A 22,825-nucleotide genomic window follows, 5' to 3' on the forward strand; every position below is an offset into this window, starting at 1 on the left:
ATATAATGTTGCCATTTTCTCTAATCTACATATTACATAAAGGGACATACATATAAAACAATATTCATATTACAAAAGAGAGTAATAAAGATAATAGAATGGATTATTGAGACCCAACCAATGATTCATAAAGTCACACATTTTAAAAGTAAATGATCTTGTATAAAACACAACTGCTCAAATGATGTATAAAGTAAATAATAATATGCTTCCAGAAGTGGTCCAGAAGATGTTTCAGATGTGAACCAGTAAATATGAACTAAGAGGGATTTATGTGTACTCAAAAGCAAAGATATAAACACATGTAAAACAAATATGTACATCATATAAAGGAGTTCATCTATAGCATCATTAATAATTACAAATGATTTCTAAATATCTCTATACACATAAAATGTATTTGTAACATGTTTTGTCCTGTTTATTGTCACATTTACAGTCAAAGTGTTGTGTTAATGTTTAAATAAAAGTACACAATGTTGTATATTAAAACATGTACTGGACTGAAAAAAGCAATAATCTAAAATATCTAATCTATAAATGTTAAAATCTATGTGCTGATGTTGTTGGAAGGTCAAAGTTAAATTTTGACAGTTTATTTCAAATCCTGCATCTTCATTTGCTGCTGCTGTTCTCACCAGCACACTTGTGTTTCTTACACTGGTACTTATAGGAGAATCTTTCACCACACACACTGCAACTCAACACTTTCTCTCCTGTGTGTGTTCTCATGTGTGCTGTAAGAGTGTTTTGGTGACGAAAGCTTTTGTTGCAGCTTGAACAGGAGTATGGTTTTTCACCAGAGTGCGTTCTCGTGTGTACTTTTAATTGGTACCTTTGAGTAAAATCTTTACCGCAGATTGAACATGAAAAGGGTTTTTCACCAGTGTGTGTTCTCATGTGTGCTTTAAAACTTTCATTTCTTAGAAAACTTTTACCACACTCTGAGCAGGAAAAAGGTTTTTCACCAGTGTGTGTTCTCATGTGTTCTTTTAAACTTTGATTTCTTGCAAAACTTTTACCACATTCTGAGCAGGAAAAGGGTTTTTCTCCAGTGTGTATACTCATGTGTGTATTGAAATATTGCCTTCGAGCAAAACCTTTACCGCAGATTGAACATGGAAAAGGTTTTTCACCAGTGTGTGTTCTCATGTGTACTGTAAAACTTTCATTTCTTAGAAAACCTTTACCACACTCTGAGCAGGAAAAAGGTTTTTCTCCAGTGTGTGTTCTCATGTGTGCTTTTAAATATTGTTTTTTTTACAAAACTTTTACCACAATCTGAGCAGGAAAAAGGTTTTTCTCCAGTGTGTATTCTCATGTGTACTTTTAAAAGGCTTCTTCGTACAAAAGCTTTACCACATTCTAAGCAGGAAAGAGGTTTTTCTCCAGTGTGTATTCTCATGTGTACTTTTAAAAGGCTTCTTTGTACAAAACCTTTACCACATTCTAAGCATGAAAAAGGTTTTTCTCCAGTGTGTGTTTTTGTGTGATGTATCAAATGTCCCTTCTGGAGGAATCCTTTACTACAGATTGAACACATGAATTTTTTTTCTCCAGTGTGTATTCTCATATGTTCTTTCAGCTTTTGTTTTAGTCTAAAATTTCTACCGCATTCTGAGCAGGTAAAAGGTTTTTCTCCAGTGTGTATTCCCATGTGTATTTTCAAAATGTACCTTTGAGTAAAATCTTTACCGCAGATTGAACATGAAAAAGGTTTTTCTCCGGTGTGTGTTCTCATGTGTCTTTTCAAATTACTAGATTTAAAAGTTTTGTCACAGATAGAACATGTGACGTGTGTGTTGTCAGTGTGACATGTCTTATCATCTTTAGAGTCTTCATCATCAGTGTCAGGAGAGTGTGACGTTGTGTCCTCACTATCTGATAGTGGAGCTAAGAGCTTGTCTGCTTGTGATCCTCCACAGTGGTCTCCATCAGCTTCTGTTGTCATGTGTTGAGTTGAGCTGCTGCTTGGAGGCTCCGCCTCTCTCTTCTCCTCACTCTCACCTTTGACCTCATCACCTTCACTCTTCACAGGGACACCAGTCACTGGCATCTTGGTGACATCAACCTCCTCCAGTCCTTCAAGATGCTCTCCCTGCTGACTGATGCTGTGTTCCTCCTCTTCCTCTTTTATGTGAGGGATCAGTGGGTCCTCCTCTTCCTCTTTAAAATGGTGTGTCAGTGGGTCCTCCTCTTCCTCTTTAAAATGGGGGATCAGTGAGTATTCCTCTTCCTTCTTAATGTGGGAGGGCTGTGGCTCCTCCGTCCGCATCCTGAAGCTCCACTTCTGTTGCTCAGGGTGAAGATGTTCTTCCCAGACGTCTGCAAGACAAACACACCATCTCTGCTCAGTCACACAATGCATTCAGTACTTTTACATGCACTTAGGAAAAACAAGTTATCGTATGAACTGTCTTGAAATCTCAGGAATTCACAGGAAAAGAAAAACAAACCAGGACGACAGGACTTTTACTATGGATGGACGATATGGTTTAAAATTGATTTTGCGATATATTATTTCTAAGGCTGAAACGACGCGTCGACGACATCGGTTACGTAAATACGTCGACGCCGTTTTTGTGCGTCGACGCGTCGCATATTTACGTCACACTACCGTCATGGCGGAGGGGGAAAAAGCACGCCAAAAGTCGTCAAAAGTGTGGGAGTATTTCAATAAACGGCCTAATAATGTTGTAGCGGCGAACAGCTGTCTCGTCAGCTGATGCGCGAGCTCGCAACCGTGGCTGCTTAGCAACCAGCCAAACCCCACTTAATAAAATTATATTTTATCTTAGAGCACATCCGCATCCCTATTCACCTAGGCAACCCCAGGAAATGTATATAATTCGGCATTATTTCGGCCAGTCGGCTTATATGATCAGAGCCGATCAGTTTACGTCATACTTGCCAACCTTGAGACCTCCGATTTCGGGAGGTGGGGGGTGGGGGCGTGGTCTGGGGTGGGGCAGGGCGTGGTTAAGAGGGGAGGAGTATATTGACAGCTAGAATTCACCAAGTCAAGTATTTCATATATATATATATATATATATATATATATATATATATATATATATATATAGCTACATCCTGAAAATATGCAAACAAAACTGTGTTTAGATAATTGATACTTCAAACTTGCATAAACAAATCTTAAGGAATATAACATAACTTGGCTTCTGAGAGCTTCAAAATGTAATGAATAAAATGCTAAAGTTGTTGATAAACAAGCAATTATTTTAATAATTAAATATGGTCATTTTAAATGAATTATTATGATAATTTATAATTAATTATTTCAAATATGTTTATTTTAATGTATAATTCTAATGCCTGGATGTAATAAGGAGTCAGAAAAAATACAAATAAAAATACAATTAATGTTGATCTTTTTAGCAAAATATAGTAAAAATGTTTTTTTTTTTTTTTTTTTTTTAAATAAATAAATATATTTATTTTTAGGTAAGATAAACATAATAATACAATTTATCTCTCGTCTGGATGATTTAATTCTTGTCACCCTGTTGTCCTCCCGTCGTGAAAAAAGGCTGTCCTCACTCAGGTGCATGGAGCTGGAGGGGGCGTGGCCTCCAGCTCCGGCTGAAAATCGGGAGATTTTCGGGAGAATATTTGTCCCGGGAGGTTTTCGGGAGAGGCGCTGAATTTCGGGAGTCTCCCGGAAAATTCGGGAGGGTTGGCAAGTATGGTTTACGTTCATGCGCAGGTATAACGCGGCGCGCTCCCGTCTCATCGGCTGGTGCGCGAGCCCGGTAATTAGACCGCTGTGTCAAATCAAGGAGTACAAAAGACGCCAGCGCAGAGTGGAAAAAGGTTTAGTTCATTACAGATAACCCAGAGTTGTGCCAAAAGTGTACCAAAACCAAAAGCTGAACGGACAGCCGGTAAGATTGCACTTTATTTTTCTTTGTGGGTGCGGCGCACCTGTTGCGCTGGTGAGATGGGGGGTGCGGGGGAGTTGTGTGCATGTAGCGTGCTTAGTCTGGAGGCTAAATACACACGGTGTTTTGTGTAACTGTTGTTTAGTAAGGAAGTGTTGATATTCTTTGCTTAGTTTGATAAATGTTGGAGCAGTTTGCTTCATCAGGAGGGTGAAGTCGCTCAACTTCAAGTGTTGGATTTAACTGTGTTGGATCATTGGCTGCTGGTGAGGGCATAGAAAAAGGGGCATTTTTCTACCAGTAGACAGCGTTTAAGATCGAGTGTTTCACTGCTAAATTAATAATATATTTATATTGAATATGGATTTTAAATATGTATCTAAATAGGTGGTTAATTGGTTAGGTATTTATGTATTTGCATATTGGGTTTTCTGCTGCATTTATCTATTGTGTTTCTGGGTTTAAATGTATTTTATATGTATCTTGGTGCATTTATGTTGAGACAATTTATTTAAAATCTGTTTTAACTTAAAGGGAAAAGATGTGTCCATTTTCTTGCACTTGTTTAATGGTTAAGAGTTTGATAGCCTAATTAATAATTGTAAATTATGGGATTGATAATTGATTGATTTTTTACAGCATGTTTATCTTGTGGTGTTTTGTCCTTAAAGGTTTTTCAACTACTAAAGAAGCTAAAGGCTACTAAAGACAGCTAATGACAGCTAAAGAAACTAAAGTCTACTAACACTGCTAAAGACTGCTAAAAAGACTAAAGAAGAAAAAAGAAGCTGTTTCTTCGTTGGAAAAACTGTTGCAAACTAAAGGAAAATAAAAGGAAAAAGTAACTACGGTCTGGTCTTTTGAGTGAAATCCAGAAGCCACATTCAGCATTGGTACATCCCTTCAAGTGTGGGATAAGCACAGCGAAAAAAGCAAAACACTTGACAGTTGTTGTATGCACACTGTGTCGAGCGGAAATGGCCTATCATAGCAGCACAACGGCTATGAAGGAACATTTGAAAAGAAAACCCCCGACAGCGTTCTTGCCATCACCATCAACTAGTCAATCGTCCGCGTGAGTATACGTTGTCATCATTACACAAAATCATGAATGTGTCATTTGTATCTGCGTTGTAAATTCATAAACTAAAACACTGTTTCGCTCTGAGAGGCGCGTTTGGCGTGCCTGTTCAGTGTTTACAAAGACGCGCTCCTCTTTAACGCTAACGTTAACTAGTTGTGCAAATACCTTTTACAACATTAACAGTTACATATACTATGTACAAACCAACAATTAACTTTCACTTTAATCATACTATCATTGTTGTGTTATTAAGCAAAATATGCAATACTTTTACTTTTGTTGAAATGTTTACACTGTTACAGAATATTTCGTTTTGCACTTTTTTGTATTGGATGTTTATCTTTATTTTTGCACATTTTAAAGCAAAATAAGCAATACTTTTACTTTAGAAATGCTTATACTATTGCAGAATATTAAGATTTGCACTGGATGTTTACTTTTATATTTGCACATTAAAAAGCAAATAAGCTACTTTTAATTTTGTTAAATGTTAAAAGTTTTAAATGTTTACATTGTTACAGAATATTTTGTCATGTTGTTGTCAATGTTGACTGAGTGGCCATACTTTTTTTTTTTGTATATAAAAGTCATGCCTTTTGAAAAAACTGGCCAACATTTATTTTTTCATCTTCATTTTAAATAAAAAAAATAATCGGTAAAAGGAAAAATAATCTATAGATTAATCGAAAAAATAATCTATAGATTAACCAATTAATCGAAAAAATAATCTATAGATTAATCGATAGAAAAATAATCGTTAGCTGCAGCCTTAATATAAATCGTAAAGAATTTATCGATATGATACCTTAATCGATATTCTTTATCGATACCAGTATTTATCAGTACGCTTATCGGTACTACATGTCATTTGTGGAAATAAAAAAGTGGAAAATAGGCATTTTAAATAGCATTCCTATTAGCACAAGAGGTTGAACACGTCCAACATGATGTTCTGTAACATCTCAGAGCAGGGAAGTCTTTTATCAACAGCTGTTAATTTGAAGTCTTAAAGAAGTCAACTATGTGTGCAGTGCAAGGTGAAATGCAGTTATGTCATCTTCTTGTCAATAACACACACATCAAACTTTTGCGTGTGGTTGCCTCCTTATTTGTCATTATTCAAAGCTGATGTTAATGTGTAGCAGCGGCAGCTGAACTCAATGTGACAACGTGTCATAGTTACGTCAGTCAGCTGGAATTAAAAATACAAATAGTCGTGTCGTTAGTCCAGAATCTTCACGGTCCTCATGGACGACATAATTAGGAACCAGTACTAAAATAATGGTACTTGGTATACATCCCTAATCTTCACCACTAAACCTTTGATATATGCTGACATATGTGCTGCTAAAGGTAAATAAACAGTAGCCATATTGAACGTTTGCCTGGTGAGGTACGGAGGACGGTCTCTAGGTCACATGGTTACACCCCAGCAATTACACTGTTGATGATTGATGAGCATTCATTTTTAAATGGTGGTGTTAAAAAGCAAATATATCTCCATCTTTAGTCATAAATGTGGCCCCCGGATGAACATGTGTCACAAACATTGTATTAGATGATATGTGGATGTTGTGCTTACTTGGACTGTGATGAAGCTGTGAGGACTCAGGTGCTTTGTCTTCATGCTCTTCAGTCTTCACAGAGACAACAGTCAGTGGAAACTTGGTGAGATCAGCCTCCTCCTGCCCTACAGGACGCTCTCCCTCCTCTTCCTCTTTAAAATAGGGGGGCTGTGGATCCTCCTCATCCCCTTTAAAGTGTGAGAGCTGTGTATCCTCTAAAGTGAAACTGTCCCCCTGCAGATGAGGGAGACATTCTTCTTGGTGTCCAATCAGCTGATGGATGTCTACAGGACACAAACAAAACACATTTTAACTCCTACATGCTAAATATTAAATGGTACATGAAATATAGGGCTGTGGCTATTGAACATTTTATTAATCAAGTGTTCTACTGGAAATGTTTTCCATTAATTGAGTAACTGGATAAAACATAGCGTTGCTTGGTTAAAAAACAAATTCACTTAATAATGAACGGCCAAGTGGTTTGAGATCAAGATGTCATCTTTAGATCAGGCTTTGTTTTTTCCACAATCACTGCCACATTAAAAAGTTAAAGTACCAATGATTGTCACATACACACTAGGTGTGGCGAGATTATTCTCTGCATTTGACCCATCACCCTTGATCACCCCCTGGGAGGTGAGGGGAGCAGTGAGCGGCAGCGGTGGCCGCGCCTGGGAATCATTTTTATGGTGATTTAACCCCCAATTCCAACCCTTGATGCTGAGTGCCAAGCAGGGAAGTAATGGGTCCCATTTTTATAGTCTTTGGTATGACTGGGTCGGTGTTTGAACTCACAACCTACCGATCTCAGGGCGGACACTCTAACCACTAGGCCACTGAGAAGGTGGATGTAGTAGGTGTTGTAGTAGGTTAATGGCTGCACCAATATGAAGGAAATAACAGGTCAGTATAGCTTTTACACACATAAATAACTTGTCAAACCTGCCAGCTAGCAGGCTAGGTTTACAGCGTCAGTTACCATGGTAACTGACTCTGACTTTGTCTTACCTCACATATTTTTGGATGTAAAACTCTCGAGGAGTTTGCACTTAACCTGCTCTCTGGAATATTCCCCCGGTGACTGTGTGAGTTTTGTGTAAACATGTTGATACACATTGTTACACACTGAGAGGAACATCAACCTCTCATAAATATTGTCTCGTTTTTATGAACAACATAAAACAATCAGTGCATCATCCTCACATGACAATTCATCTTCCTATAGACAATCTATTCAAGAATAGTGTTAATAATAAATATAAAGTTAGTAAAGATGTGAGAGTAAGAAGTAAACAAACCTGTTCTGTGTAACACAACTTGATGTTTTTCATGTTGTCGCTCCTTCTCCTCTTTTGTTGGACAAAGTTCCTCCTCGTACTCTGCTATCGTTCTTTCGCACATTTTCACACAATCACAACACTTTACAGTCACACTTGATCTCTGCTTAGCGATGTGTTTTCATCACTTCCGCCTCTCTTTGTTAGCAGCTAACAAGCTAAACTAACTAGCAGGCTAAGCTAGCTCGAGAAGCATCAAAGTGCGCTCAGACTAATATAACCGGATGCAAACAGTTATTAACGATGTTTACTCTATTTAATAGAGTGTAATAAAGGACATATATGTGTACATGGACGCACAGATTAAGAACACTGAACTGTGACGACTGCAATAACGTCTTCACCGTCAGACGCCATCTTGCAGTGTTGTCAGATCTCGCGAGAGAAACATAAAGCAGCTCTCTCTTCCAGATCTCGCGAGAGAAACAAGTACAACCAGCTCCCCACCCCCGGTACAACTATTTTATTATATACTATTTACTTATTCTGAAAATGAAAGTAAACTTGTCCATTTTACATTTTCAAAACAAAGACATACAACTTATTTTCGTAAAAATATTTAAATATTTAACAATGTTTTGAAACGACAGTAGCATAAGGAAAGAAAAAAAAAAACAGAATGAATATTACACTCATGATATTATTTTTGTCTTTGATGCTAATCGTTTTAATAATGTATTTTAGAATGTGGAAGGTTTGCATGTTCTTTTTAAATTTCCTTTGGCATTATATATATTGTATCTATATATATATCTATATACTGTATATCTATGCAAAAAAAAAAAAAAAAAAAAAAAAAATATATATATATATATATATATATATATATATATATATATATATATATATATATATATATATATATATATATATATATATACCGGAGGGTGTGTTCTAACTATCGTGGGATCACACTCCTCAGCCTTCCCGGTAAGGTCTATTCAGGTGTACTGGAGAGGAGGCTACGCCGGATAGTCGAACCTCGGATTCAGGAGGAACAGTGTGGTTTTTGTCCTGGTCGTGGAATTGTGGACCAGCTCTATACTCTCGGCAGGGTCCTTGAGGGTGCATGGGAGTTTGCCCAACCAGTCTACATGTGCTTTGTGGACTTGGAGAAGGCATTCGACCGTGTACCCCGGGAAGTCCTGTGGGGAGTGCTCAGAGAGTATGGGGTATCGGACTGTCTGATTGTGGCAGTCCGCTCCCTGTATGTTCAGTGCCAGAGCTTGGTCCGCATTGCCGGCAGTAAGTCGGACACGTTTCCAGTGAGGGTTGGACTCCGCCAAGGCTGCCCTTTGTCACCGATTCTGTTCATAACCTTTATGGACAGAATTTCTAGGCGCAGTCAGGGCGTTGAGGGGATCTGGTTTGGTGGCTGCAGGATTAGGTCTCTGCTTTTTGCAGATGATGTGGTCCTGATGGCTTCATCTGGCCAAGATCTTCAGCTCTCGCTGGATCGGTTCGCAGCCGAGTGTGAAGTGAATGGGATGGGAATCAGCACCTCCAAGTCCGAGTCCATGGTTCTTGCCCGGAAAAGTGGAGGAGTTCAAGTACCTCGGAGTCTTGTTCACGAGTGAGGGAAGAGTGGATCGTGAGATCGACAGGCGGATCGGTGCGGCGTCTTCAGTAATGCGGACGCTGTATCGATCCGTTGTGGTGAAGAAGGAGCTGAGCCGGAAGGCAAAGCTCTCAATTTACTGGTCGATCTACGTTCCCATCCTCACCTATGGTCATGAGCTTTGGGTTATGATCGAAAGGACAAGATCACGGGTACAAGCGGCCGAAATGAGTTTCCTCCGCCGGGTGGCGGGGCTCTCCCTTAGAGATAGGGTGAGAAGCTCTGCCATCCGGGGGGAGCTCAAAGTAAAGCCGCTGCTCCTCCACATCGAGAGGAGCCAGATGAGGTGGTTCGGGCATCTGGTCAGGATACCACCCGAACACCTCCCTAGGGCACGTCCGACCGGTAGGAGGCCACGGGGAAGACCCAGGACACGTTGGGAAGACTATGTCTCCCGGCTGGCCTGGGAACGCCTCGGGATCCCCCGGGAGGAGCTGGACGAAGTGGCTGGGGAGAGGGAAGTCTGGGCTTCCCTGCTTAGGCTGCTGCCCCCGCGACCCGACCTCGGATAAGCGGAAGAAGATGGATGGATGGATGGATGGATATATATATATATATATATATATATATATATATATATATATATATATATATATATATATATATATATTAGGGCTGCAACAACTAATCGAGTAAATCGATTAAAATCAATTATAAAAATAGTTGGCGACTAATTTAGTCATCGATTCGTTGGAACTATGCCAGTGGTTCTTAACCTGGGTTCGATCGAAGTCTAGGGGTTCGGTGAGTCGGTCTCAGGGGTTCGGCGGAGCCTCCGCCAAGGAGGTAAAGACCAGGCACGTGCACACATAGGGCCCTATGGGTGCTTGAGCCCCTGCCCTTTTTTGCCTCGTCTTAAAAAGTGCCCTCTGCCTGTGTGTGTGTGTGTGTGTGTGTGTGTGTGTTTTTTTTCTTTTTTTTTTCTTTTCTTTAAACAACATTAATAAATTCCTGTCAGGGATGTAAAAAAACAAAAACAAAAAAAAACAGCGGTACAAAAACTCCACGTTTTCTTGTAATACCGGGTTGTTTGAGCCTGCCGCTTCCGCCAGAGAGAGAGAGAGGGCGAGTGAGTGAGTAAGTGAGAGGAGAGAGAGCCAACTGCGCCCCTGAGGAGACGTGACAGTGGAGCAACTTGAACCTGTGAGTTATGGTCTAGTCGCCGTCCACTTATTCAGCATCTAATATGGCTAATATTTCAGAAAAACGCTGTATTATTCTGTTATTCAATGTGTCAGCTTCTGTTTTTGCCGGACGTCGGAGCACGGCGCATCAATTGAGCACGGCACATCAATTCCGCACAGAGCAGAGCGGATCGTGCGGGACAGGAAGTAGTGTACAAAATAAAACACCGGGTTAATTTTCAAAATAAAATGCACTGTGTTTACGGCGGATCACATTTCTCTCACAGTAGAGGTTTAGATATAAAGTTTATTGTGACTTTGCTATTACTGTGTGGGTTAACAAAATAATAATAATAATGATAATAATAACAATAATAAGAATGATAATGATAATAATAATAATAATAATTATTATTATTATAATTATTAATAATAATAATAATAATTTCAGCATTCTGGGGATATAAGATGTAGGTTATCTGTTAGGAATATTACCATCTGCATTTAAACTTGATTCATGTTGATTATGCCTGCAGCACAATGCCAAAAAAAGAAAGGATACAGAAAAGGAAGGAGAAGGAGCGCCAGGAAGCAGCTAAGGGTAGCAGACCTCTTAATGCATGGCTAAAACCAAGTACTAGCACCAGAATTCAAGAAAGACCACAGACCTCAGAAAGTGTCACACCTGAGAGAGAGGCAGAGACCTTAGAAGCAACACCTGAGAGAGAGGAGGAGGAGAGTGTAGAAGCAACACCTGAGAGAAAAGAGGCTTTAGATGCAACTCCTGACACAGAGGAAGCCATAGAAATCCCGGTAAATGTTGGAGAGGAAGAATCCACAAGAAGGGAGGCAGATGATACTACTGCAGAGGAAGCCATAGATGAGGGGGGAGTTGAATGAGCTACACCCAGAGGCCTATGCACAGAAGAGAGGCTGTCTGATCACCTTCTCCTCTTCATTGAAAAAGACGTAGTCATAAATCACAATGATGTGATCAACATCTACAGGGACATGGCCCCCAGAAGGTTGCTGCTTTAAGGCCCCCAGAAGGTTTGGCTACTGATTGTGCACTGATTTCAAAGCATTTCATGGAAGCCCTGAATTTACATTGAGGAGCATATTTGGGTATGGGTGGCCTCCATCCTACAGCCCTCTACTGGCCCCTGGTCCATATTTTTGGCCCTGTATTGCGTTTCAGTTGTTTAGTCTGAGCATTAAGTGAGAAAGACCATAAGTTACAACTTGATGGTGTTTTCATCAAGTTAAGGGAAGAAGGACAGATTTTCACATTGAAGTTTTTTCCATTTGGGTATTTATTTTTTTTCCAAAGTTCGTGTTGCACTGTTCAATGTTCAATATTAAAAGTGCTTATCTTTAACAATAAATAGCCTAATAATAAACCTGTGTTTTGTTGCTTTTCAGGTCTTCCTAGCCTATGATAATGTGAATTAACTCATTATGACAATAATTTGTTGACACAAAAGAAATGTCAATCACTTTTACCTACAAAGGACACACAGCTAAGTAGTTAGCTTCCTATTAGCAAATTTAATTTTACATTAATTTCCATATTGTGTAAAGGACCAAAAACACATTTCCTGCCCTTTTCTGACTTTGAGCCCCTGCCCCTCTATAATCATGTGCACGTCCCTGGTAAAGACACATCCGACTTATCGTGTAAATAAAAACTTCTCCCTATCAGCGTATTATGGATACCCCCAAACAATGTTCCCTCTAATTTTCCATCTGATTTGCAGGTTGTTTGATTGATCGATTGAAACTTTTTCTAGCAGATTGCAAAGAAAGAGAATACATTATATGAAACAGTACAGTTTACACCGTACAGTACATATTCCGTACAATTGACCACTAAATGGTAACACCCCAATAAGTTTTTCAACTTGTTTAAGTCGGGGTCCACGTTAATCAATTCATGGTAATGTGTGTAAGGTGTGTAATTTGTTGTGAGTTCATGCACTGTGTTGGTTTGGTCTTTGAACAAGGTGATGTTCATGCACGGTTCATTTTGTGCACCAGTAAAAAAAACATATTTTCTTGAATTTGAAAAAAAATATATATATATATTTTTCACGGAAGAAGGGTTGGGTGAATGCGCATATGAAACTGGTGGGGTTCGGTACCTCCAACAAGTTTAAGAACCACTGAACTATGCTATGCGCTTGCGCGGAGGCTTTTTTTTTAATTTTATTTTTATTTATTTTTGTTTTATAAACCTTTATTCATAAACTGCAACATTTACAAACGTCTGAGAAACAATAATCAAAATAAGTACAAAAACAGTACAAAACAGCACCAGTGCGGCGCTGAGGCTACGTCTCATGAGGTGGCGTAAGCTAGCCAATGATGTGTCATGTGCAGCTCACGTGACGACGCCGTCTCCTTTGCCTGGGAAAATTTGAAAAATGGCGCAGAAAAACAGTACGAATAGTTCAGCGGAGAAACATCTTGAGGTTATTGCTTCAATGGAGAAAAGTGTACGACCTAAGTCGTCAAAAGTGTGGGAACACTTCACTTTAAAGACTTCAAAGAAGAGCGTTTCCTGCAAAGGTAGCGGGGGTGTATATTGTAGTCCCGGAAGAGTTAGTGCTGCAAAGGATTCTGGGTATTTGTTCTGTTGTGTTTATGTTGTGTTACTGTGCAGATGTTCTCCCAAAATGTGTTTGTCATTCTTGTTTGGTGTGCATTCACAGTGTGGCGCATATTTCTAACAATGTTAAAGTTGCTTATACGGACACTCTCAGTGTAAACTGTATTGCTGTTGATGAAGTATGCGTTGCATTTACATGAGTGTGCGTACAGGAGCCGCTTATATCTTGTGACTAGGCGGGCACGTTGTTAGAAGGGATGAAAAGCGGACGTGATGTCAGCTCGTAGAGGACGTTAAAAGCAGTGCCTGTAAGACACGCCCCCAAGACTGTGGAATACGAGATATAATGACTGATGAACACCTTCGTTCGATAATGAAGGTTGCCTCAGCTCAAAGCCTGAGCCCCGACGTTAATGAACTAGCATCCAAGAAAAGATGCCAGGTATCTGGCTTGGGCACATCAGATTAGATCAGTGTGTTGCAAACTGAGCAGTTTAAAGTCCAGAATGGTTGTTTTATTCATTATTTTATTTTCAAATTTATTAGCCTGTGGAAAAAATGAATGTTGATATTTACCTCAGAAGGCTGCAAATAGAAAAGAGGCATTCAATTTTTATTTAAATTGTATTTGATATGCCATTGATATTTTTTAATTATTATTATTTGAAACTCGATTTTGCATGTCACTATAAAGTTATATAAGCCTTGCTTGTTCAATATTTAATGTAAAACTTGTTTGGGTCCCTATCAAAAAGGTTAATTTGTTCAACCTTGGCCCGCGGCTTTGTTTAGTTTTACATTTTGGCCCACTCTGTATTTGAGTTTGACACCCCTGCTCTAGATGATGAAGTAAGCTGGAAACTACATGTAAGTCATACAAAGAAAACATTTAAAGATTGACTGCGATAATAAATAGAACAAAATACATACCCACAAATATTAACTACATTTATTGTACCCAACTTTAGTTGAAGCATACATTGTTTATTGCATAAAGGTCTGGGGACATACATATAAAACAATCACACAACAATATTCATATTACACAAGAGAGTAATAAAGACAATTAATAGAATGGATTATAGAGACCCAACTAATGATTCATAAAGTCACACATTTTAAAATTGTATAAAGGACAACTGTTCAAATGATGTATAAAGTAAATAATAATAAGCTTCCAGAAGTGGTCCAGAAGATGTTTCAGATGTGAACCAGTAAATATGAACTAAGAGGGATTTATGTGTACTCAAAAGCAAAGGTATGAACACATGTAAAACAAATGTGTATATCATATAAAGGAGTTCATCTATGGAATTATCTAGAATTAGAAAATAAAATATGTAACACTTCATTTTTTTAAAACACATATAAAACACTATTATGTATAAGTATAAAAGTGAATTATGAATATCTACACATAAAATATTCATTGTATGTAACATATTTTATGTACTGTTTATTCTCACCTTTTCAGTCAAATTGTTCTGTTGATTTTAAAGTACACAAATGTGTATATTAACTCATGTACTTGACTGAAATAAAAGCACTAATCTGAAGTATTTACTCTATATATGTTATAAGCATATTAACAAGATTGTGTTACACACACAACAATGATGTCACACATGTTATATGTGCTGATGTTAGAAATTTTTTTTCAAATCCTGCATCTTCATTTGCTGCTGCTGTTCTCACCAGCACACTTGTGTTTCTTACACTGGTACTTATAGGAGAATCTTTCACCACACACACTGCAACTCAACACTTTCTCTCCTGTGTGTGTTCTCATGTGTACTGTAAGAGTGTTTAGGTAACGGAAGCCTTTGTTGCAACTTGAACAGGAGTATGGTTTTTCACCAGTGTGTGTTCTCATGTGTTCTTTAAGAGTGTTTAGGTAACGGAAGCCTTTGTTGCAACTTGAACAGGAGTATGGTTTTTCACCAGTGTGTGTTCTCATGTGTGTTTTTAAATTGGGCCTGAGAGTAAAATATTTATTGCAGACTGAACACGAAAAAGGTTTTTCTCCAGTGTGTATTCTCATGTGTGCTTTTAAATTGCGACTTAGTGCAAAACTTTTACCACATTCTAAGCAGGGAAAAGGTTTTTCTCCAGTGTGTATTCTCATGTGTTCTTTTAAATTGTGACTTAGTGCAAAATTTTTACCACATTCTAAGCAGGGAAAAGGTTTTTCTCCAGTGTGTGTTCTCATGTGTTCTTTTAACTTGTGACTTAGTGCAAAACTTTTACCACATTCTAAGCAGGGAAAAGGTTTTTCTCCAGTGTGTGTTCTCATGTGTGTTTTTAGATGACAATGGTATTTAAAAGTTTTGTCGCAGTGAGAACATGTAAGGTGTGTGTTGTCAGTGTGACATGTCTTATCATCTTTAGAGTCTTCATCATCAGTGTCAGGAGAGTGTGACGTTGTGTCCTCACTATCTGATAGTGGAGCTAAGAGCTTGTCTGCTTGTGATCCTCCACAGTGGTCTCCATCAGCTTCTGTTGTCATGTGTTGAGTTGAGCTGCTGCTTGGAGGCTCCTCACTTTCAACTTTGACCTCATCATCTTCACTCTTCACACTGATGAGGTGTCTCTTGTCTTCCTCTATGAAGTGGTGGGACAGCCGATGTTTTTCTTCATCTTTAATGTGGGGGGGCTGTGGCTCCTCTTCTTTCACGTGGAGGTGCTGTGACCTCTTCTGCTCCACACTGGAGGACCCCTCCTGCTGCTCAGGTGGACGATATTTTTCACAGACGTCTGCTGGACACAAGAAGACAAACACATGCTGGGATCGAAATAGATACGATTTTACCAATTCAGATTTCATTTTCGATTCTGCTTTTACGATTTGGTTATTTGTGGACTCACTTTTGCTTTCACATTCAGTAAAAAGGAGAAGAAACAGGTCGATTAGCATCAACTTAGACTAGTTGAGAAGTAACATGAGCGTACAAAGCCAACAGTGAGGTCTTAAGAGGCACAGATTTTACGGGTCCTCCATGAAGTGCCAGAGGGCCCTAAGCATCTGCTTTGAAAATATCTATAAAATAAAAATATTTTTGGAAAGAAATTAACAAAATACTACACGTTATTTTGTGGCAATTACAAAAGAATGTCCAGTATAATTCTCAGGGCATTCAATCAATCACAACTGGACTGTTAAACTGAACATATATACATAAATATACAGTATATATATACAGTATATATATATATATATATATATATATATATATATATATATATATATATATATACATATATATATATATATATATATATGTATATATTAGAGATGCGCGGATAGGCAAATATTTCATCCGCAACCGCATCAGAAAGTCGTCAACCATCCGCAATCCACCCGATCTAACATTTGATCAGAACTGCATCCGCCCGCCATCCGCCCGGTATATCTAATATAGACGATGCAAGGCATTAGTGAGGCACCTGCCAACTACTCCGGTTTTCCCGTAATTCGTACGGTTTTCATCAACCTATTCCGGGTTACGGGTGCAGTGATAAAAAATACGTTTTTTCTTTAATTTAAAAAAAAAGGGTGAAAACTACGCGAATTGCACCTTGTGCAGACAAGATTTTTCGATCGGACACGGAGGAATTAGCGATGTAAAAGACCACTTTGGGACAAAAAAACACAAGTCTAATGCCGTTGCTAGCGATACAAGTGGAAAACTTTCAACGTTTTTCGTCGCCCAAACAGATTCTTTGGATGTGATAAATGCCGAAGTTTTATTTACGGAGGCAATAATTGAGCATGGACTTCCAATCGCACTGGCTGATCACATGGGACAGTTAAATGTTTGTAATGCAACCTTTAAAAATCATTACGCGGTGATCGCGGTCCCAAAAATAAACTTTTCTTGCATGATAATGTCCAGAAAAATTTGCTTTATATTACTATAGAGTCCTTTTAACGAATGAGTTTGATGGTTTATCACAAACCTTAAATGAAAGAAGTCCTTTCTTCTCCTGCACCTGCATGCACTTTGGCCTTGCTTCCTGTGTGGTGCGCAATCCTGTCGGCTGTATTTCACAGCACGACATACTGTTAAAAGTGTTTATACTATTTATGCTTTCAAGTCCAAGTTGAAGAAATCTTGTTAAATGTTGACAGCATAACTACCAAAATACAGAAGTATGTCCTTAATATTTTTGCAGTGCTATTTCTGTTGAAAAGTTCAAATGATTACATTAGAGATGTGATGTGCCACTTTTCAAGTGTCTGATGGCTTAAATTAATTTTCATTAATTTTTCATATTTTGAATTCTTTTGAAAGGCTTACAAAAAAACTACATTTGAATTGTAATTCCATGCTATTGACAGGACTATTAATTTTAATGAAGTTAGCTTACCATGTTTACAGTATGATAATTGTGATAGAAATGTGAATTTCGGGGGGTGGCGGGCAGGTAAGCTGCTTACCTGCTGCGCGTGACGCCGGCCGCGGCGAAAGCGGACGAGGCGGGGTGTCGGTGCGGTGGGCGCGGTAGTGACCCTGGACATGCGTCGGGCCCTTCTCGCGGATCGCCTCAGCTACGGCTCCCGGTGGGGCCCTCTCGGGGGAAGGGGCCTCGGTCCCGGACACCGGCGAGGCGTCCCTTCTCCGCTCCGTAAAAGTGTCCATCTCTTTTCTTTTTTTTTCTTCTGTTGTGGCATATGCAGCAGGTGCCTGCTCGTTTTTCGTATGTGGGTAACAACATTTAACTACCGTATTTTCCGCACTATAAGGCGCACCTAAAAACCACAATTTTTCTCAAAAGCTGACAGTGCGCCTAATAACCCGGTGCGCTTTATTACGATTCATTTTCATAAAGTTTCGGTCTCGCAACTTCGGTAAACAGCCGCCATCTTTTTTCCCGGTAGAACAGGAAGTGCTTCTTCTTCTACGCAAGCAACCGCCAAGGAAAGCACCCGCCCCCATAGAACAGGAAGCGCTTCACCCGCCCCCGGAAGAAGAAGAAAAAACGCGCGGATATCACCGTACGTTTCATTTCCTGTTTACATCTGTAAAGACCACAAAATGGCTCCTACTACGCGACAAGGATCCGGATCATAAAAAGACGCAATCTCTCCATCCGCACACGGATTACTACCGTATTTCACAGCAACTGATATTCCTGTGAACTGCACTGTGGAACGGGAGCACGTACGGTGAATATTCGCACCACAGGGAATGAGGAGTCATCCTTCACTGTGGTTCTAGCTTGCCATGCTAACTTCCACCCATCCAAAAGAGACCTTTCCAGCCGGCGTCATCATAAAAGCTAACTCGAAGGGATGGATGGATGAAGAAAAGATGAGCGAGTGGTTAAGGGAAGTTTACGCGAAGAGGCCGGGTGGCTTTTTTCACACAGCTCCGAAGGCGAACACACCTTCACTAAGACGGGCAGATAGCGCCGGTCGACATACGCCAACATCTGCCAGTGGATCGTAAATGCCTGGGCAGATAGTTTCGGTCACAACTGTGGTCCGAGCTTTCCGGAAGGCAGGATTCACAGAACTGCTGCACAACAACAGCGACACTGACTCCCGATGACTTCTACGAGACGGAACCGGCCATTTTTGGATCCCACGCTTGCGCAACTTTTCAATTCGGACACCGAAGACGAAGAATTCGAAGGATTTACGAATGAAGAATAACTTCAGAAGGTGAGCGCTATGTTTATTTTGTGTGTTGTGACATTAACGTTCGAGCAACATTATGTTGCTATTTATTGCTCTACACCATTTTGAATTTTACTATGTTTGTGATTGCACATTTGCGTACATTTTGGGACAGAGTTGTTAGAACGCTGGTTTTCAATATATTATTAAAGTTTGACTGAACTATCTGACTGTTTTTTTGACATTCACTTTAGCGCAGCGTTTTTTTGACATTCACTTTAGCGCAGCGTAGGCGCGGCTTTTAGTCCGGGGCGGCTTATTGGTGGACAAAATTATGAAATATGTAATTCATAGAAGGTGCGGCTAATAATCCGGTGCGCCTTATAGTGCGGAAAATACGGTATGTGTATATATTTCCGAATTGGTTTAACTGCCACCCGCAAAAAAAAAAAAAAAAAAAAAATCTAATTGATCCGCCCGACCCGACCCGCACGCGGATAAAATCTTATTTTTTTAAATTTCATCCGCCCGATCCGCGGATAATCCGCGGACACTGCGGTTGTGCCCGCAAACCGCGCATCTCTAGTATATATATATATATACAGTATTTTCCGCACCATAAGGCGCCCTGGGTTAAAAGCCGCGCCTTCAATGAACGGCATATTTCAAAACTTTGTCCACCTATAAGCCGCCCGGTGTTGTAAGCCGCATCTAACTGCGCTAAAGGAATGTCAAAAAAAAGTCAGATAGGTCAGTCAAACTTTAATAATATATTAAAAACCAGCGTTCTAACAACTCTGTTCACTCCCAAAATGTACGCAAATGTGCAATCACAAACACAGTAAAATTCAAAATAGTGCAGAGCAATAGCAACATAATGTTGCTCGAACGTTAATGTCACAACACACAAAATAAACATAACGCTCACTTTCTGAAGTTATTCTTCATTCATAAATCCCTCGAATTCTTCTCCTTCGTGTCCGAATTGAAAAGTTGGGCGAATGTGGGATCCAAAATGGCCGGCTCCGTCTCGTCGAAGTAATCGGAGTCAGTGTCGCTGTTGTCCAGCAGTTCTGTGAATCCTGCCTTCCGGAAAGCTCGGACCACAGTTGTGACCGAAATATCTGCCCAGGCATTTACGATCCACTGGCAGATGTTGGCGTCGTCTGGCGCTGTCTCCCTGTCTTAGTGAAGGTGTGTTCGCCTTCTGTCATCCATTGTTCCCACGCAGTTAGCAGTCTAGCTTCGAATGCCCTGTTGACACCAATATCTAGCGGCTGGAGGTCTTTTGTCAATCCACCCGGAATGACGGCGAGTATTGAATTAAGCGCGTAAGCGTGTCTCTTAATGTGATGTTATGAGCTAGCAAATATAACAACTACACTACCCAGCATGCAACGATAGTGACGAGCATGCGCGGTAGCCCTGAGAAGCGTTGTTGTATGCTGGGAGTTAGAATGTGGTTATGAGCACGCTGTGAGTAAACGTTGAGAACTCAGTTAACACGCCTCGTCTGCATTATTTATAATTAGACAGACAACACACTTAATAGGAGCCATTTTGGGGTCTTTACATAAACACACAAATGGAAATGAAACGTTACATATCCCAGCATGCACTGCGCGCTTCTTCTACGGGGAAAAAAGATGGCGGCTGTTTACCGTAGTTGCGAGACCGAAACTTTATGAAAATTAATATTAATATTAACCCATATATAAGGCGCACCGGATTATAAGGCGCACTGTCAGCTTTTGAGAAAATGTGTGGTTTTTAGGTGCGCCTTATAGTGCGGAAAATACGGTAGTAGGTGTTGTAGTAGGTTAATGGCTGCACCAATATGAAGGAAATAACAGGTCAGTATAGCTTTTACACACATAAATAACTTGTCAAACCTGCCAGCTAGCAGGCTAGGTTTACAGCGTCAGTTACCATGGTAACTGACTCTGACTTTGTCTTACCTCTCGTATTTTTGGAGGTAAAACTCTCGAGGAGTTTGCACTTAACCTGCTCTCTGGAATATTCCCCCGGTGACTGTGTGAGTTTTGTGTAAACATGTTGATACACATTGTTACACACTGAGAGGAACATCAACCTCTCATAAATATTGTCTCGTTTTTATGAACAACATAACACAATCAGTGCATCATCCTCACATGACAATTCATCTTCCTATAGACAATCTATTCAAGAATAGTGTTAATAATAAATATGACGTTAGTAAAGATGTGAGAGTAAGAAGTAAACAAACCTGTTCTGTGTAACACAACTTGATGTTTTTCATGTTGTCGCTCCTTCTCCTCTTTTGTTGGACAAAGTTCCTCCTCGTACTCTGCTATCGTTCTTTCGCACATTTTCACACAATCACAACACTTTACAGTCACACTTGATCTCTGCTTAGCGATGTGTTTTCATCACTTCCGCCTCTCTTTGTTAGCAGCTAACACGCTAAGCTAACTAGCAGGCTAAGCTAGCTCGAGAAGCATCAAAGTGCGCTCAGACTAATATAACCGGATGCGAACAGTTATTAACGATGTTTACTCTATTTAATAGAGTGTAATAAAGGACATATATGTGTACATGGACGCACAGATTAAGAACACTGAACTGTGACGACTGCAATAACGTCTTCACCGTCAGACGCCATCTTGCTTTGTCCTCGCCGTCTTTGGTTCGCGCGCAGTGTTGTCAGATCTCGCGAGAGAAACAAGTAACCAGCTCTTTTCCAGATCTCGCGAGAGAAATAAGTACAACCAGCTCCCAACTCGGTAAAACTATTTTATTATTTACTTATTCTGAAAATAAATGTAAACTTGTCCATTTTACATTTTCAAAACAAAGACATACAACTTATTTTCGTAAAAATATTAAAAATATTTAACAATGTATTGAAACAACAGTAGCATAAGGAAAGAAAAAAATAAATAAATAAATATTACACTCATGATATTATTTTTGTCTTCGATGCTAATCGTTTTTATAATGTATTTTAGAATGTGGGAGGTTTTCATGTTATTTTTACATTTCCTTTGGCATTATATATATTATATCTATCTATATATCTATATCTATATATATCTATGCAAATATATATATATATATATATATATATATATATATATATATATATATATATATATATATATATATATATATATATATACATACACGTCCGCATTACTGAAGATGCCGCACTGATCCGCCTGTCGATCTCACGATCCACTCTTCCCTCACTCGTGAACAAGACTCCGAGGTACTTGAACTCCTCCACTTGGGGCAGGGTCTCCTCCCCAACCCGGAGATGGCATTCCACCCTTTTCCGGGCGAGAACCATGGACTCGGACTTGGAGGTGCTGATTCTCATCCCAGGCGCTTCACACTCGGCTGCGAATCGATCCAGTGAGAGCTGAAGATCCTGGCCAGATGAAGCCATCAGGACCACATCATCTGCAAAAAGCAGAGACCTAATCCTGCAGCCACCAAACCGGATCCCCTCAACGCCTTGACTGCGCCTAGAAATTCTGTTCATAAAAGTTATGAACAGAATGGGTGACAAAGGGCAGCCTTGGCGGAATCCAACGCTTAATGGAAAAGGGTCCGACTTACTGCCGGCCATGCGGACCAAGCTCTGACACTGATCATACAGGGAGCGGACCGCAAAAATCAGACAGTCCGAAACCCCATACTCTCTGAGCACTCCCCACAGGACTTCCCGGGGTACACGGTCGAATGCCTTCTCCAAGTCCACAAAGCACATGTAGACTGGTTGGGCAAACTCCCATGCACCCTCAAGGACCCTGCCGAGAGTATAGAGCTGGTCCACAGTTCCACGACCAGGACGAAAACCACACTGTTCCTCCTGAATCCAAGGTTCGACTATCCGGCGTAGCCTCCTCTCCAGTACACCTGAATAGACCTTACCGGGAAGGCTGAGGAGTGTGATCCCACGATAGTTGGAACACACCCTCCG

General features: G+C 39.9%; 2 protein-coding genes across 3 annotated transcripts in view; both read right to left on the reverse strand.

Annotated features, from left to right (window-relative positions):
* LOC133623960 (uncharacterized) overlaps positions 1-8,246 on the reverse strand; it is a 74,347-nt gene extending 66,101 nt beyond the window's left edge. The window contains exons 1-3 of one of the 2 annotated variants that reach the window (XM_061987496.2): positions 7,850-8,246; positions 6,566-6,832; positions 1,034-2,325 (exon numbers count right to left, since the gene is read on the reverse strand). In XM_061987496.2, the coding sequence (XP_061843480.2) occupies positions 1,187-2,325; positions 6,566-6,832; positions 7,850-7,952 (1,509 nt within the window). In that variant the 5' untranslated portion in view covers positions 7,953-8,246 and the 3' untranslated portion in view covers positions 1,034-1,186. Of the gene's footprint in view, positions 1-1,033; positions 2,326-6,565; positions 6,833-7,849 lie in introns of those variants that run through there. The other variant, XM_072916181.1, reaches the window with a different exon arrangement.
* A 5,976-nt stretch (positions 8,247-14,222) lies between these two features.
* Positions 14,223-21,227, reverse strand: LOC140679860 (uncharacterized). The gene is made up of 2 exons (XM_072916225.1): positions 21,107-21,227; positions 14,223-15,992 (listed from the first exon to the last, which is right to left on the reverse strand). The coding sequence occupies exons 1-2, from the start codon at positions 21,207-21,209 to the stop codon at positions 14,911-14,913; spliced, it is 1,185 nt and encodes a 394-aa protein (XP_072772326.1). The 5' UTR covers positions 21,210-21,227; the 3' UTR covers positions 14,223-14,910.
* Positions 21,228-22,825: the final 1,598 nt, after the last annotated feature.

The sequence above is a fragment of the Nerophis lumbriciformis genome, linkage group LG26 (assembly GCF_033978685.3).
Source record: "Nerophis lumbriciformis linkage group LG26, RoL_Nlum_v2.1, whole genome shotgun sequence".
Classification (NCBI taxonomy): Eukaryota; Metazoa; Chordata; class Actinopteri; order Syngnathiformes; family Syngnathidae; genus Nerophis; species Nerophis lumbriciformis.

Coding starts and splice junctions, on each gene's coding strand:
- LOC140679860 (XM_072916225.1), bottom strand. CDS start 21,209: ATGTGCGAAAGAACGATAGCAGAGTACGAGGAGGAACTTTGTCCAACA. Junction 15,993..21,106: donor AGTTGTGTTACACAGAACAG/GTTTGTTTACTT, acceptor TGTGTCCAGCAG/ACGTCTGTGAAAAATATCGT.